The sequence below is a fragment of the Amblyomma mixtum genome, chromosome 10, assembly GCF_055824585.1.
Source record: "Amblyomma mixtum isolate Tamu chromosome 10, ASM5582458v1, whole genome shotgun sequence".
NCBI lineage: Eukaryota > Metazoa > Arthropoda > Arachnida > Ixodida > Ixodidae > Amblyomma > Amblyomma mixtum.
Window position 1 is genome coordinate 67177992 of NC_143021.1, and position 15879 is coordinate 67193870.

At 49.0% G+C, this 15879-nt stretch overlaps 1 protein-coding gene across 1 annotated transcript in view; it reads right to left on the minus strand.

Moving 5' to 3' along the window:
* The window catches only part of LOC149326019 (protein tolkin-like), a 416319-nt gene that overhangs the window by 44088 nt on the left and 356352 nt on the right, over window positions 1–15879 (minus strand). Inside the window, exons 10-11 of the mRNA XM_089563963.1 lie at window positions 12615–12737; window positions 10795–10955 (exon numbers count right to left, since the gene is read on the minus strand). Of these exons, the coding sequence (XP_089420089.1) occupies window positions 10795–10955; window positions 12615–12737 (284 nt within the window). The remainder of the gene's footprint in view (window positions 1–10794; window positions 10956–12614; window positions 12738–15879) is intronic.

Here is a 15879-nt window from a genome sequence, read left to right on the forward strand (position 1 = left end):
GTGTATTCAACTGCCTGCCAAAGGGGGAATGCCTTATTAATACAAAAATTATACTGGTACAACATAAATGAGAACGTTATTAGGTGGATAAAGGAATATTTGAGCGTTAGGCGTCAATGTGTTGTTGTCAACGGGAAACAATCGCATGAGGTGGCTGTAACATCAGGGGTGCCTCAGGGGTCCGTCTTGGGCCCATTACTGTTCATAATTTACATGAATGACATCTTTTCAGGTATTTCTTCATACATGCGTCTTTTTGCGGACGATTGTGTATTGTATAGAATTATTAACGATCAAAGTGACTGCGATGCATTACAACAGGATTTGTGTAAAGTGGCCCAGTGGTGTGAGAACTGGGGAATGCATATTAACTTACAAAAATCTGTACATATGTGTTTCACTAAAAAGAAGGTTCCCCATATTTTCACTTATAACATAAATAATAGCAGACTGCTTTCAGTGTTGGAATTTAAATATCTTGGTGTATATTTAACAAGTTCAATGTCTTGGCATCGTCACGTGCATTTCGTTACTGCCAAAGCCTGTCGTGTTTTAGGTTTCCTGCGACGTAACGCTAAACTTTTCCCTTTAAAGACTAAAGAACTGCTGTATAATACAAACGTTAGAAGCATACTTGAGTATGCTTGCACAGTCTGGGATCCGAAAACCTTGCTTGACGTTCAAAAGCTAGAAAGAGTTCAGAATTTGGCTGTTCGTTTTGTTTTCAATAACTATGGGCGATATTTTAGTGTAACGAGCGCGAAAAAATATTTGGGTTGGGACTCACTTCAAAAACGTAGGAAAGTACTGCGTTTAAAATTATTTCATAATATATTTCATTCTAGAACTGGAATAGACAGAACCAAATATATAGCCAACCCTGATTACGTGTCTTTACGTAGAGATCATTCACTTAAAGTTAAAGAATACAGGTGCCGGACTGACCTTTTTAAAATGTCTTTTTTCCCCAAAACGGTTTCGGAATGGAACAAGCTGCCTGAGGAAGTAGTGTCCATATTATCAAATGATTCATTTTCTTCCATGCTGTGACATTTTTTGTGTATAATAATTCCGTGTTCTTTCTATCTCATTGTTATCTTTTTTTTTTTTGTAACCACCTGCACGCGGTGGCATTTGTGTACTTTTTCTTCTACCCCCCCACTGTAATGCCAGCAAATGGCGCTGTGGGTATGATGATAAATAAATAAATAAAATCTTCAGGAGCTGAAGGCCCAGAGGCCGGTATTTTACATGCGTGAGTGTGGGACCGTAGCGCCATCCTTGGGGACTGCGCGCAAGCGCGGCCCTCTGTCCCAGAGAGTCTCGTTAAATCTCGTACGGTGCCCGGATGCTCTCGTTTCAGTGCCCGGATGTTGGCTCTCCGTCTCGGCGTGACGTCACCACACTGCCGACAACGGGAGCTAAAAGCATTTCATGCTTAAAAATTCAGAGAACCACAGTGCGGTTCTTTGTTCGGGTAATACGAGAAGTGCGATTTTGTATCAGACATGCTGAAATGTTCCAATCTGGAACTGTTAGAAACACGATGAGAAAAAAAAACAAATGAATTTGTTTTTCGCGATACACAGGAATCACATAAACATCAACAAAGCAACACATTCTTCCTCCTTTAAAATACGTTGGAACCACTACTAAAAAACGCGTAGATGACTTCCAAAACTGATGCTTCCTTTCTCGTAGTAACTAGTAGAATGGTCTTCTGGACTGCGCTGTAGGAACACTAAATGCGAAAGAGTTTGAACGTTTTTTGTAATTAGGCTATGGGCAACGAGAGAACCAAAATTGATCGTGATCTTGTTATTTCTCGCATCTCCATCAGTGATTTGACACGTTTTTGTAATTCATTGCTGTTTCCCTGTTTATACTTCGACCGTTACTTTGTGATGGTGTACTGTCGGTGCCTGAAACTTCTGTTTCTTTTTTCTTTAACCATTCCTATCCTGCAATGGTCCTCACATGAGTGCTACCTTATTGCGTAAGCTAAGAGCGTAAGCGCCACCTGCTTGAATAGTACGTGTTTTCTCGACTCCTTTTTTATCCGTGCAGACACTGTGAAGAAAATTCGATCTTAGTGTTCTTTTAGAGCTTCTTTCCGGACTCGTTCGGGTTTATCTGTGAAGTTTTTCCTACGAATTCCAGGTTCCACATGCGTATTCTAAAATACGCCCAATGCTAGTTTAATGTAAGTTTCCTTTCAATTGTGACGAAGCATGGAAAAAAATTTCATTGAAATTTTATGAATGAGACGGTACGCTTTTACGACAGTGAACTCAATATCATTAGACCACTCTGGCATTTCAGCGACCATAATCCTCAGGAACTTGTTCTTCAATTCGAACCGCACACAGAGGCTGATAGAAGAAAGCCTCACCTGCTCCCCTAGTGTATCGCGGATGGAGGAAAAGTGAATGGGTTGCAAAGTAAATCGGCCTAGTAAAATTCGAGAGCACTGCGGTAACCGCATTGCAGTAATGCGAAGGCAATGACGCCTCCTCACTAGAAGTTGCTTTTTTGCGTTCTAGGTAAGACGAATGTGACGCGTGGTTGCATTCTAGGTAAGCCGAGCGCGACACTTGCTGGCGTTCAAAGTAAGCCAAGTGCGACGCGCGCAGACTTTCTAGGTAAGCCGAGTGCGACACGTGCTGGCGTTCTAAGTAAGCCCAGTGCGACGCGTGCTGGCGTTCTAGATAAGTCGAGTGTGACACGTGCTGGCGTTCTAGGTAAGTCGAGTGCGACACGTGCTGGCGTTCTAAGCCCAGTGCCACACGTGCTGGCGTTCTAAGTAAGCCCAGTGCGACTCGTGCTGGCGTTTTAGGTAAGTGGAGTGCGACACGAGCTGGCGTTCTAACTAAGCCCAGTGCGACGTGTGCTGGCGTTCTAGGTAAGTCGAGTGTGACACGTGCTTGCGTTCTAGGTAAGCCGAGTGCGACACGTGCTGGCGTTCTAAGTAAGCCCAGTGCGACGCGTGCTGGCGTTCTAGATAAGTCGAGTGTGACACGTGCTGGCATTCTAGGTAAGTCGAGTGCGACACGTGCTGGCGTTCTAAGTAACCCCAGTGCGACTCGTGCTGGCGTTTTAGGTAAGTGGAGTGCGACACGAGCTGGCGTTCTAACTAAGCCCAGTGCGACGTGTGCTGGCGTTCTAGGTAAGTCGAGTGTGACACGTGCTTGCGTTCTAGGTAAGCCGAGTGCGACACGTGCTGGCATTCTAAGTAAGCCCAGTGCGACGCGTGCTGGCGTTCTAGATAAGTCGAGTGTGACACGTGCTGGCGTTCTAGGTAAGTCGAGTGCGACACGTGCTGGCGTTCTAAGCCCAGTGCCACACGTGCTGGCGTTCTAAGTAAGCCCAGTGCGACTCGTGCTGGCGTTTTAGGTAAGTGGAGTGCGACACGAGCTGGCGTTCTAACTAAGCCCAGTGCGACGTGTGCTGGCGTTCTAGGTAAGTCGAGTGTGACACGTGCTTGCGTTCTAGGTAAGCCGAGTGCGACACGTGCTGGCGTTCTAAGTAAGCCCAGTGCGACGCGTGCTGGCGTTCTAGATAAGTCGAGTGTGACACGTGCTGGCGTTCTAGGTAAGTCGAGTGCGACACGTGCTGGCGTTCTAAGCCCAGTGCCACACGTGCTGGCGTTCTAAGTAAGCCCAGTGCGACTCGTGCTGGCGTTCTAGGTAAGTGGAGTGCGACACGAGCTGGCGTTCTAACTAAGCCCAGTGCGACGCGTGCTGGCGTTCTATTTAAGCCTAGTGCGACACGTCCCGGAGTTCTAAGTAAGCCCAATGCGACTCGTGCTGGCGTTCTAAGTAAATCGAGTGTGACATGTGCTGGCGTTCTAAGTAAGCCCAATGCGACTCGTGCTGGCGTTCTAAGTAAATCGAGTGTGACATGTGCTGGCGTTCTAATCCCAGTGGGACGCGTGCTGGCGTTCTAGGTAAGTCGAGTGCGACAGGTGCCGGTGTTCTAGGTAAGCCGAGTGCGACAGGTGCTGGCATTCTAAGTAAGCTCCATTCAACGCGTGATGGCGTTCTAAGTAAGCCGAGTGCGACGCATGCCGGCGTTCTAGGTAAGTCGAATGGGAGAGGTGCGGTCATTCTAAGTAAGCCCAGTGCGACGCGTGCTAGCGTTCTATTTAAGCCTAGTGCGACACGTGCTGGCGTTCTAGTAAGCCCAATGCGACTCGTGCTGGCGTTCTAAGTAAACCGAGTGTGACACGTGCTGGCGTTCTAATCTCAGTGGGACGAGTGCTGGTGTTCTAGGTAAGTCGAGTGCGACAGGTGCTGGCATTCGAAGTAAGCTCAGTTCGACGTGTGCTGGCGTTCTAAGTAAGCCCAGTGCGACACGTGCTGGTGTTCTAATTAAGCCTAGTGTGACACGTGCTGGCTTTCTAAGTAAGCCCAATGCGACTCGTGCTGGCGTTCTAGGTAAGTGGAGTGCGACACGTGCAGGCGTTCTAACTAAGCCCAGTGCGACACGTGCCGGCGTTCTATGCAAGTCGAGTGGGACAGGTGCTGAGATTCTAAGCCCAGTGCGACGCGTGCTGGCGTTCTATTTAAGTCTAGTGCGACATGTGCTGGCGTTCTAAGTAAGCCCAATGGGACTGGTGCTGGCGTTCTAAGTAATGATGATTACAAACATCTTTATTTCTTCAATGTTCTCAGAACATGTGGGTGGGCCGCCTAGTCCGGTAGTCCACTGGCGTTCTAAGTAAATCGAGTGTGACACGTGCTGGCGTTCTAATCCCAGTGGGACGCGGGCTGGTGTTCTAGGTAAGTCGAGGGCGACAAGTGCTAGCATTCTAAGTAAGCCCAGTGCGACGCGTGACGGCATTCTAAGTAAGTCGAGCGCGACGCGTGCCGGCGTTCTAGGCAAGCCGAGTGCGACATCTGCTGGCATTCATGTAAGCCCAGTGCGACGCGTGATGGCGTTCTAAGTCGAGTACGAAGCGTGCCGGCATTCTAGGTAAGCCGAGTGCGACATCTGCTGGCATTCATGTAAGCCCAGTGCGACGCGTGATGGCGTTCTAAGTCGAGTACGAAGCGTGCCGGCGTTCTAGGTAAGCCGAGTGCGACATCTGCTGGCATTCATGTAAGCCCAGTGCGACGCGTGATGGCGTTCTAAGTCGAGTACGAAGCGTGCCGGCGTTCTAGGTAAGCCGAGTGCGACATCTGCTGGCATTCATGTAAGCCCAGTGCGACGCGTGATGGCGTTCTAAGTCGAGTACGAAGCGTGCCGGCGTTCTAGGTAAGCCGAGTGCGACATCTGCTGGCATTCATGTAAGCCCAGTGCGACGCGCGATGGCGTTCTAAGTCGAGTACGAAGCGTGCCGGCGTTCTAGGTAAGCCGAGTGCGACATCTGCTGGCATTCATGTAAGCCCAGTGCGACGCGTGATGGCGTTCTAAGTCGAGTACGAATCGTGCCGGCGTTCTAGGTAAGCCGAGTGCGACATCTGCTGGCATTCATGTAAGCCCAGTGCGACGCGTGATGGCGTTCTAAGTCGAGTACGAAGCGTGCCGGCGTTCTAGGTAAGCCGAGTGCGACATCTGCTGGCATTCATGTAAGCCCAGTGCGACGCGTGATGGCGTTCTAAGTCGAGTACGAAGCGTGCCGGCGTTCTAGGTAAGCCGAGTGCGACATCTGCTGGCATTCATGTAAGCCCAGTGCGACGCGTGATGGCGTTCTAAGTCGAGTACGAAGCGTGCCGGCGTTCTAGGTAAGCCGAGTGCGACATCTGCTGGCATTCATGTAAGCCCAGTGCGACGCGCGACGGCGTTCTAAGTCGAGTACGAAGCGTGCCGGCGTTCTAGGTAAGCCGAGTGCGACATCTGCTGGCATTCATGTAAGCCCAGTGCGACGCGTGATGGCGTTCTAAGTCGAGTACGAATCGTGCCGGCGTTCTAGGTAAGCCGAGTGCGACATCTGCTGGCATTCATGTAAGCCCAGTGCGACGCGTGATGGCGTTCTAAGTCGAGTACGAAGCGTGCCGGCGTTCTAGGTAAGCCGAGTGCGACATCTGCTGGCATTCATGTAAGCCCAGTGCGACGCGTGATGGCGTTCTAAGTCGAGTGCGAAGCGTGCCGGCGTTCTAGGTAAGTCGAGTGCGACAGGCGCTGGCGTTCTAAGTAAGCCGATTGTGATGCGTGCAAGTGTTCTAGGTAAGTCGAGTGAGGGCACTGCGGCAACCCGCATTGGAGTAATAGACACTTTTAGTCGGCCCACGCAGTAAGCTTAAGTACGCATCGCTTAATGCGTTGCGTACAGTGTAAATAGTGTAAACAGGACACTTTTAGTTGGCCGTGCCGTAGCGTCCCTCAGTAGCACGTGTAAACGGTAGCGCCGTCTAGTGACAAGACCTCAAAGCACATCAACGCTGGGTTGAAGAAAATTTTATCCGTAATTACTGATAACGAGGGTGGGTGCATTGCGAGCCTTTTTCGTTCCAAGAAGAAAAACTATGCAAATAGAAGAAAATATAACAACTGACTATAAGCTAGAGAACTGCTTCGTCAGGTGTCGTTGCTACGAGGAAAACACACTGCATATAGTTAGGCCGAAGAGCTTGAAAATCGCCAAATTATCTGAAAAACAGGGGCTTGTTATCGCTCATACCTCTACGTGTGGGTGATAGTGTGGAAAATAAAAATGAACCGCTGCCATTTGAGTGAGCTATCGCGTCGAAGAATCCAGCGGCGACATGTATTTATTCCGAAGCGGGCGAGCAGAGCGCCGCTATCTAGTCAACGCATCCCGTAACGTGCCCGTACCGTGCGCACTATGGTTTGTAGCGTGCGTACGCCCGCAAGGCGCTACGAGATATGTAGAATTCTGCGCATGCGCATACGTTGCCCGCAGAGCCGCTGCGTACGCAGCTCACTGCAACGTTCTAAAAACGTTGGCTCACTGCGTATGGCGAACTAAAAGTGTCTAATGCGAAAGTATTGACGCCTCCTCAGCATGTTACTCCCTCAACACCCTCAAACTCACTGGTAACTTTTTCGGCACACATTTATTTGATATCACACACACAATTGACCATTAACACGCATCGATCACTTAACAATTCCTTATAGAAGACTTATCGATCACTTACCAATTCTTGTAGATCACTCAAGGATCAGTTATCATTACTTATCGATCTTTTATCGATAAATTATCGATCACTAATCGATCACTTCTTGATCACTTATCGATCACTTATCAATTACTTATCGATCATTACCATTCGTTGGCAACCATGTATTATTCCTTATCCATCACTTATGAATTCTTTATCGATCACTTATCAATTGCCTATCGATCACTTACCAGACACTTATGGATCACAAATAAAACATGTATCAATACCTCATCGATCACTTAATCATCTGAACGAGAGAATTTGTGCAATTCGTCTGATTCCCACCATGCTTCGTTTCAAACTTGAAAATTTGGCGGCGCGCGTTGGCTCCGCCCACACTTCCGATCACGTGGTACAACACGTGGTAGGTCAGACGGTCTTACAACCGAACGAGCTGTGTATGCTGTCGCGTAAAAGATGAAATGAGCTGTGGGATGGATGGGTTAGAAAGAGCAAAAAAATTATCCGCCAACACCGCATCAGTGTTCGACTTAAGAGCGTTAGCAACGGGATGTTAAAATGTTTACATCGGTGTGCTCAGCAAACGTGGAGAAGACCTCCAGCATGAGAAAAGCAACTCCAAACATCCTTTCTAAGACAAAAGCAGTGCCATCTGCCCAATGGATTTCGCACTACTGTTGCGGTTTACAGGCACCTTCGCTGTATGCGGCATATTTCCCCGTTCTGTCAGTTAACAAATTTACAAACGTGTGCACCACAATGCGACGAATCGCTTGGCACCATCCGGGCCCCCTGCGACAAACGGTTCGGCCGTCATGGCTGTCTGAAGGTCCTCGGAATGCACGGTTTGGGGGCGGTTGTCGTTTCGAATCCTACACATATTTTGGGCCTCATCGTAAATAGGAATTTTATTCTCAGGAGCACGGCAAGTTATTTGACACCCCTTCGAACATTCTACTGCAAACAGGCCCCCAAATTTTGTGTGCAACAGGTGGTCTCGGAGGGTGGGGGTCCCACTTAGATGGACGCTATACTGGCACGTATAGCGGATCGAAAGCATAGGTATCAGTTAGGAGCTACGCGCCCACTGTTGATATGTAATATAGTGTGGTCACGTGGTTACGTTTTCGGTCAACTTCACCTTCACTGCAGACAGACGCGTCCTTGACAAACGTAAATAGTAGCACGAGCGACGAGGAATCACTTCTCAGTGATTACGTCCTGTCGAACAACAGGTATATTATGGTTTGAGTGTTTTGCACGTGTTCAGTGTTGTTCTTGCCTTATGCAAAAAACAGCGCGAACAAACGGGGACGAGACGAAGAACACACAGGAACAAGCGCTGACTCTCAACTAAAGTTTAATCACAGGAAACACGCTTATAAAAGGGAAACAGAAAACAAAGAACACCAAAACCAGAACGTATGTGTTGCTATGTGATGTCCAGATATGCAACCTCACAGTCACGCAGGAGCAGGGATGGTTTGCTGGCACGCAATCTTGCTTTCTTTGCCATATTATTAGACTTTGCCATGATTAAACTTTAGTATAGAGTCAGCGCTCGTTCCTGTGTATTCTTCCTTTCGTCCCCGTTTGTTCGCGCTGTTTTTTGCGTATCACCAACTCGCCCGTTTAGCTATCTTGTTGTTCTTGCTTTTTTTTTTACTAGAATATTAATCGCTTTATATGCGTTGGTGAAATCTGTCTGCTTTTTCGTAAACTGCATACACCATTTTATGGTATTCAAAGTGCAGCTATCGCCGGTTGCACCAGAGAGACACTTTTTCGAGGTCGCACTACAAAGGAGTCATATCGGCAAGACATTTCAGCGAACCATAGACGACGCAGGTACCGGCATATAGTCTGATGCTAGGCTGAAGGCCTGTTACTAAACTAATGATGTGAACAAGCTTAAGTATACAGCCCTGAGGCACTCCCGATAGCCAGTGCATTGGAGCTGACGTAACCCCATTCAGAATAAGCTTCTGTTTGCGCAAGTCTGTACCAGATATTTAGAGAAGCGCGCAAATAATTTGCAAAAAAAAAGGTTTTTTTTTTAGGTAAAGAGACTTTTTTGGGGGCATGTAATACCAGTGTTGGTGGCAAAAACAGGGAAACAATGTTAACTAGTAAACGGATAAACTAAATTCGAATAGTCAACATGTCAGAACAAATTCGTCGAGTATTACAATCGCAACAAAAGACACAACTGGCCGAAGAGCAAACGCATTCTCCTTGAAGGTTTCCGTTTCCTTCATATGTCCCATTTCGCATCAAACCCCGCCGCGGTGGCTCAGTGGTTACGGCGCCCGGCTGCTGACCCGAAAAACGCGGGTTCGATCCCGGCCGCGGCGGCCGAATTTCGATGAAGGCGAAATTCTAGAGGCCCGTGTGCTGTGCGACGTCAGCGCACGTTAAAGAACCCCCGGTGGTCAAAATTTCCGGAGCCCTTCACCACGGCGTGCCTCATAGCCTGAGTTGCTTTCGGACATTGAACCCCAATACCAATTCGCATAATAAAATGCAATTTATAGTTGCGCTTCGTCCAGTCATGTCTTGCGTTGCGATTGTAATACTCAGCGCATTTATACTACATCTGCGCAATACCAACCAGCCGCAGTTGTCGCATTGTTAACTTTTTGACTATTACCAGTAGGCGCCTGACTGCAATGACAGACTTGTAGCCGGCTGTAAGTAATATCCAAGCAGTGGCCGAATAAATTTGGCCCACTTCTCGCGCCATGCGCAATTCCTAATATACCCCTCCTCCAAAGAGCGCAAAGCAACTTCTGTCAAATTGCGTCACTCCGTGGCGCGCACGTACCACGTGACAATCTGTGCCCTGCTCTTCGCTGCTACAGGTTCTAAACTATCGCACTGTACGAACGCTCCTCAGAGGTGCAGAGGTAGTGCTCGCGACCCAATGGCACACGCGGTTTAATTCCCACTCGATTTTATCTTTTCAGCGAAGGTGCTTACGACTACGTCACAGTCCTCTCCGTCACGGGATTCTTCGTGACACGGACGGACGGACGCCGACATTTCCCGAGAACGGTATAATGCTATCGCAATAATAGCTGATGTATACCTTTACTCAGCTGAGCATGTTTTCAGGAATGCCAAAGGATGATAAATTTAAGAAAAGAAGATTGTGAGGGACATCATCAAGTCCTCTCCGAAGGTCCAGGAGAGGTGCATCTAACTGTTCACCACGGTCTAAACTGGCTGCGTAAACTACGCGAGAAAATTCATATCAAAAACCATGCTCAGCTGAGGTAAACAAGTCATTTTCCTAAAAGTGTTCCACCGTATTAGAACGCAAGCATGTTAGATGGTCTTACAGCAGACGGCAGTAAACTCAATATGTGTGCAAACCACTCTCTTCAGATATGAGCGTCCCGTTAATTGTACTCCAATCTTAGGGCAGTTTTTGCATTTGCAAGATCTAATGCAAAGGCAAAAAAGGCTTCAAAATGACCAAAACCAGGAATTCTTTTCATTCTCTATCACAGCTGCGAGGCATTGCTGCCCGCCTTCTGATGCCCACTGTTGAGAAGAATAAGTGACACCGTTTAGTGTAAGCGCCATCTCTTCCTAGCCACGTTCGCCCGTTGCGCAATGCAGAGGCGCATATTAGAGTGCAGCCAAACGCAGCAGGAGCCTGGAACCACTCAGAGAGCAAGGGCGGAAAGAATTCACGTACGTTGTTCCCCTCCAGGTCAAAGTGAGTGAAGTTGAGCGTGATGCGGTACTGGGGCGAGGCGACGATCTCCCAGATGCAGTTCTTGTTGGACGGGTACAGGTCCGGAAACGATGGGCTCGTGATGGTCCCATTCGAGGCCTCGATCATGCCGCCGCACGCGTCTGAAGGCAGACGCATCATAAGAGCCCAACCACACACAGGGCTAAAAAAGAACCAGTGCAGCAAACACGAAGCAAGAAACTATATTTCATCTCACAAGTCGTTTGCAGCACTGTGAAAGGTTTAGAGCGCTATCGTCCGATCAGGGCTAAAGAAGACACCAAATTCTCTCTCAAAATATTTTAGCACTGCTGTCTGTGATTCTTAACAAAACAATTATTGCAGTAATTCAAAACCTCGTTCATGATGTTCTTCGAAAGTGCTGCGGGCGTTTCAGTCACTGGTTAAAACAGAAGGGTGTTAGGATGAGGAGCGTCAATCTTGTTCAGGCACGATGGCTGCTAAAGGGGATTGACCGGCCGGCCCGAAAAAATGCGACAGGAAATGGGCCAGCTCTTGCAGGTCATCCTTTCAATGCACTTCAGCAGGCATCATGCATGGACAGTATTCAACGCCTTCCTCCCCTCACCGGGCCTTTCTCCTCGGAGTGAAGGAGGCCCTACATAAACCCCGCCAATCATGAGCGTAGCAGAGGGGAGGGGGTGTTTCGGTGTCAGAACATCTCCCGAAATTTCCCGAGCACTGCGTCCCCACCCCGCTTCTATCGGCCTTTTTTTCGACCGTGCTATTCTCACTGCACGATGTATACAATGTAAAACGAAACCCATCCGTTCGTCCGTCCGTCCATGCATTGGGATGGATGGAGCAGCGACGGGAGTGCCACCTACGCGGAGGTGCCCGTGAGTCTCTTCGGGATGCTGTAGCAGGACACTCTCGACGCCTCCCGCGGTAGGTGCACGGAAGGTCCATCGCGCCCCGCCGCCGGACTAGTGGTTGCGGGAAGCGAAGCACACGTCTGGGGATCACTTTGCCTCAACAATGCGCATGCGTGGGAAGACCCGGCCTCCATTCCCGGCGCGTGCGAACGTTTGCCGCCGATACTGCCGAAGTGACGCCCCTGCCCCAGCCGGTAAATCCCAGCCTTTTACTTCCGACGAATACCTCGTTCATGTTTGGAAGCTAGGCAGCCCGCTCTCTGTATTATGCGCAAGTGTAATAAGGAGCATCTGAGCATAAACGCCTCGTCGTCGCACTCTTTGTTCCTTAGAGCACGGACCCATACGCTGTTAGCGAAAGAACACGCTGCGTCCGCGGAGCACAGTGCGCAGCAGAAGACTGCGGCGTATAAAACACGTCAGATAGCTTTCATCTCTTGAAAGCGTCTGAGTTGCATCGACTCGGCTAATTAGAGTAACTGGCATGCGTTTCAACTGTGCTTTTTAAAGCGAAATCTTTACAAGCTTCTGGGCCTTTAGACTCCTCGATTCATCGAGGAATAAATCTTTTTCAGTCAGTCAGACGTCGCCAATATCGCAGTCGCAACTAGATAGTTTTTACCTAGTGGATTGTGTGACCCCTACTTTGACGTCTGTTTGGCCTTTGGGGTAATTAACAAACTACACAGTTATTGAGCAAAGAATGCGGATGAAAAAAGGAAGGCGCGTCTGTGGCAGTTCTTCGGTTGATTTCTAAACAGCTAGCAAGCGCTAAACCTTAAAAGAAGGCCTGTGTCCTACGAGGAAGGCAGCCACATCGATCTCTGAAGGAGTCTCTGCACACTCCCAAGTGCAGAAAACCGCAAGTCAACGAAAAGAGCATACCTTCGCACTTCTTGCCGTCCGAGTGTAGCTCGTAGCCGATGTTGCATTCACAGCGGTAGCCACCCAGAGTGTTGACGCACTCGTGCTCGCAGCCGTGTTGGGTGTTCTGGCACTCGTCGAACTCTGGTAGGCACAACATGAAACATGCTCTTTTTAGAACAGCAAAAATGCATTCCGTTCACAAAGGTATGTCTACTCATTCCATAGCTTTGCACTGGGTTGGAATGCAGAGCGCTCAAAGAAGTTGTTGCTTTGGGGCTCCACACATTCTGTGACAACGTCTGCTCAAGGACTTTCCCACTTATAACCGTACGTGGTAAACACAACAAGCAGGCGAATGCGACGATAAACAGCGAGAGCATATTTAGTGACGCAATTCAAGTACCGCAGTCCATTAAAGTTATACGGACATTGCATAGTCACACAGGAAAACATGTGATGCTCACAGAAGACCAGAGAGTCAGCGCTGAATCTGGCCCACCAAGTCCTGCACATTATTCACCCGTAAATAGCAGGCACGTAAGCTTGACCATAGTACTGTCCTACAAGAGGAGCCTTCGAGTGGAATGCATCGGACATACGGCGATGCCCTACTGGACAGAGACGAAGGAGAGACTCCTTTGGTGCAGCGCACTTCCATTTGGACTCACTGGAGGACTTGGCACCCTGCGGAAGTTGTGAATTTCGCTAGGATTAGCTAGTTTTCGCCCTAAATGGGTCAGCGCTGTCGGCGAAGAAGCACGTCGCAGATGAAGGCTTCAGATTAATCTCAACCAGCTTGAATGCTTGCATTATACGAACAGGAGACGTGGGCCGACACAAACAAGTAGAACGAGTAGGTAAAGCAGCGCTGAATCTAATAAGTCTGCGTCGAGAGTTATGTAAGAAAGGAGAAATGGAGAAGCGGCTGCCGCTCGCCACGTGTCTGCCTGCTCCAGAAAGAAGAGAAAGAATATAAAAGTGGTGCGAAGAAGAAAGAGAGACCCTACGAGACGGAGTCAGAAAAACAAGGCCACAAAGAACCACGGCCCGCAGTTGCAATAATATTAAGGTGTAATTCAATACCATGATGGCAGGGCGCCCATAGTAAAAGCTCTCTTCTACATGTACATTTGGTAATTTACAATTTTATGGCGCAAAAATTGTACAATGAAAGACAGAAACAATACACATGCAAAACAGAAGCATTACTTATTGCCGCACAGTTCTCATAAAGAAAAAGAGCACAGAGCCAATGCTCAACCAAGATAAAGAAAATACTCGTTAAGCTTATGATATGTGATGAATTCAAAAACAATATTATTTTCATACAGACTAATAAGCAATCTTGATAATGTGGTACCGGTGCACATGGTAAATCGGCAGTACAAAGATGGCAGTGGCATAAAGAACATGCTGCCATGCCACCTAAAGAAGAAATCGTAGCTTAAAGGTTTGGAAAAGTTGGTACGACATGCTGTGAGGAAAAAGGAGCGGTGGACGCAAGAAAGAAAACACACACACAAGCGCTTGCGTGTGTTTTCTATCGTCCACGTCTTTCCTTGCCGCTCCATTCTCCCAGAACAAATGGCAGTACAAAGGAGACGTTAGGTTCTTAATTCGGCTAACATGCATGCTAACGTACGAGAATATTTAATAATCTCTGGTGCTTCGCGAAACTATCTATCCTTTTGTCTTTATTTCAGGCTATGAGCATCGCATTGGGCTCAAAAGAGCTCTGGAGCCGGGGCATTACGCTCTGTTACGTCTGGCTTTCGTCGTGGGGAAGACAACGTTATGGCAGCAGCGAAACGCCGACAAACCCCGAGACGCGCGTTGGGTGAACGCCTGGATTGCCACGGAAGCCGCGTCCGTCTGCCCGGTTGAGCGAGCGTTTCCCGTACACCGAGTGGGAACGCGCGTTCGAAACGCGCGCGAACGCCGCTCATGGACATTTCGGCGTCTGCGCTACGTGGTTGGCATCGTTCCCCTCTCCCAGCGCGTGACGACGGCGTGATCTCTCGGGAGTGAGTGAGTGCGTGCGTGTCGGTGATTGGTGCCAGTGAAACCCGGCCCCCATCTAGGGACCCTAGGGAAGAGAACTCTTAAAAAGCCGGCAGCGGCACGGCCGAAGAGCTTTTGTCATCATGGTCTTGTGTTGAGCTGTCGGGATGCAGCGTTCCTGCAGCTCACTTGTAAATATTGTATAAAGTCCGCTTTCATTGTCTTTTCCCAGCAGCCTCGCCTCAGACGTCCCTCATTCTCTCTCCGGCACACGACCATGCTACCTCGTCCTTAACAAACTGGTGGCAGCGGTGGGATGCTGCTACCTCGTCCCTAACAAACTGGTTGGCAGCGGTGGGACGCGAAACATCGGACGCCAGCGGAGAGTTGCGGACAACGGGACGCTGAGCAGCAGAACGGCGAGTCGGGGGCAGTGCAACAGCCCTGTGTGATGACTGGTTGCCTGCAGCGGAACGACTGCGCTGGATTCTTGGCTGCGAGGTTTGGTGAGTGCGGGACTTTCTTCTGCTGAGTTTTGCCAGGCTTTTGTCAGTGTCGGTAACAGAGCTGGTAATTGGGTTGTCGTTGCTGCTGGGTTAGTTGCAGCAAGACAATAGCGGGCAGTAGAGAAGCAGCACTCGGAGCAGCCATGGATTTGAAGACGCTGCGCAAACCAAAGTTACTGGAGCTTGCGAAAGAGTTGGGTCTGGAGGTATCAGACAAACTCAGAAAACCAGAACTGCTGAAGGCTATTCTTGCGTTGGAGCCTGAAGATGACGAGCTTTTGGAATGCCTCGAGACCATTGAGGAGAGAGAGCTACGGGAGCAGGAACGCGTAAGAGAGCAGCAGGAACAGGAACGCGAAAGAAAGCTGCGGGAACAGGAATACGAAAGAGAGATGCTGGAACTCACGCGTGAACTTAACACGCTCAGAAGTATTAGAACGCGATCTCGCTTAAGTGTTTTCAGAAAAGGCGAAAATTTCAGAACTTTTCTGGAAAATTTTGAAAGAATTTGCATGGAGGAGCAGCTAGACGAGGATTATTGGCCACTTGTGTTGATGGGATTCCTCCCATGTGAACCTTGTAATGTCTGGGCGAGGTTGTCTGACGAGGATGCCCACAACTATGCGATAACCAAAAGTGCGCTCCTCCGATACTTTCGTATTCCCGCGGAGGCAGATTTGGAAGGCCAAATTGACGGTGGTAAGCTACACCGCGATAGTGTCAGGGACCGAGTTAGAAGCCCCGCTCAGTCGCCGGATGACACGCGTGCTGTGCAG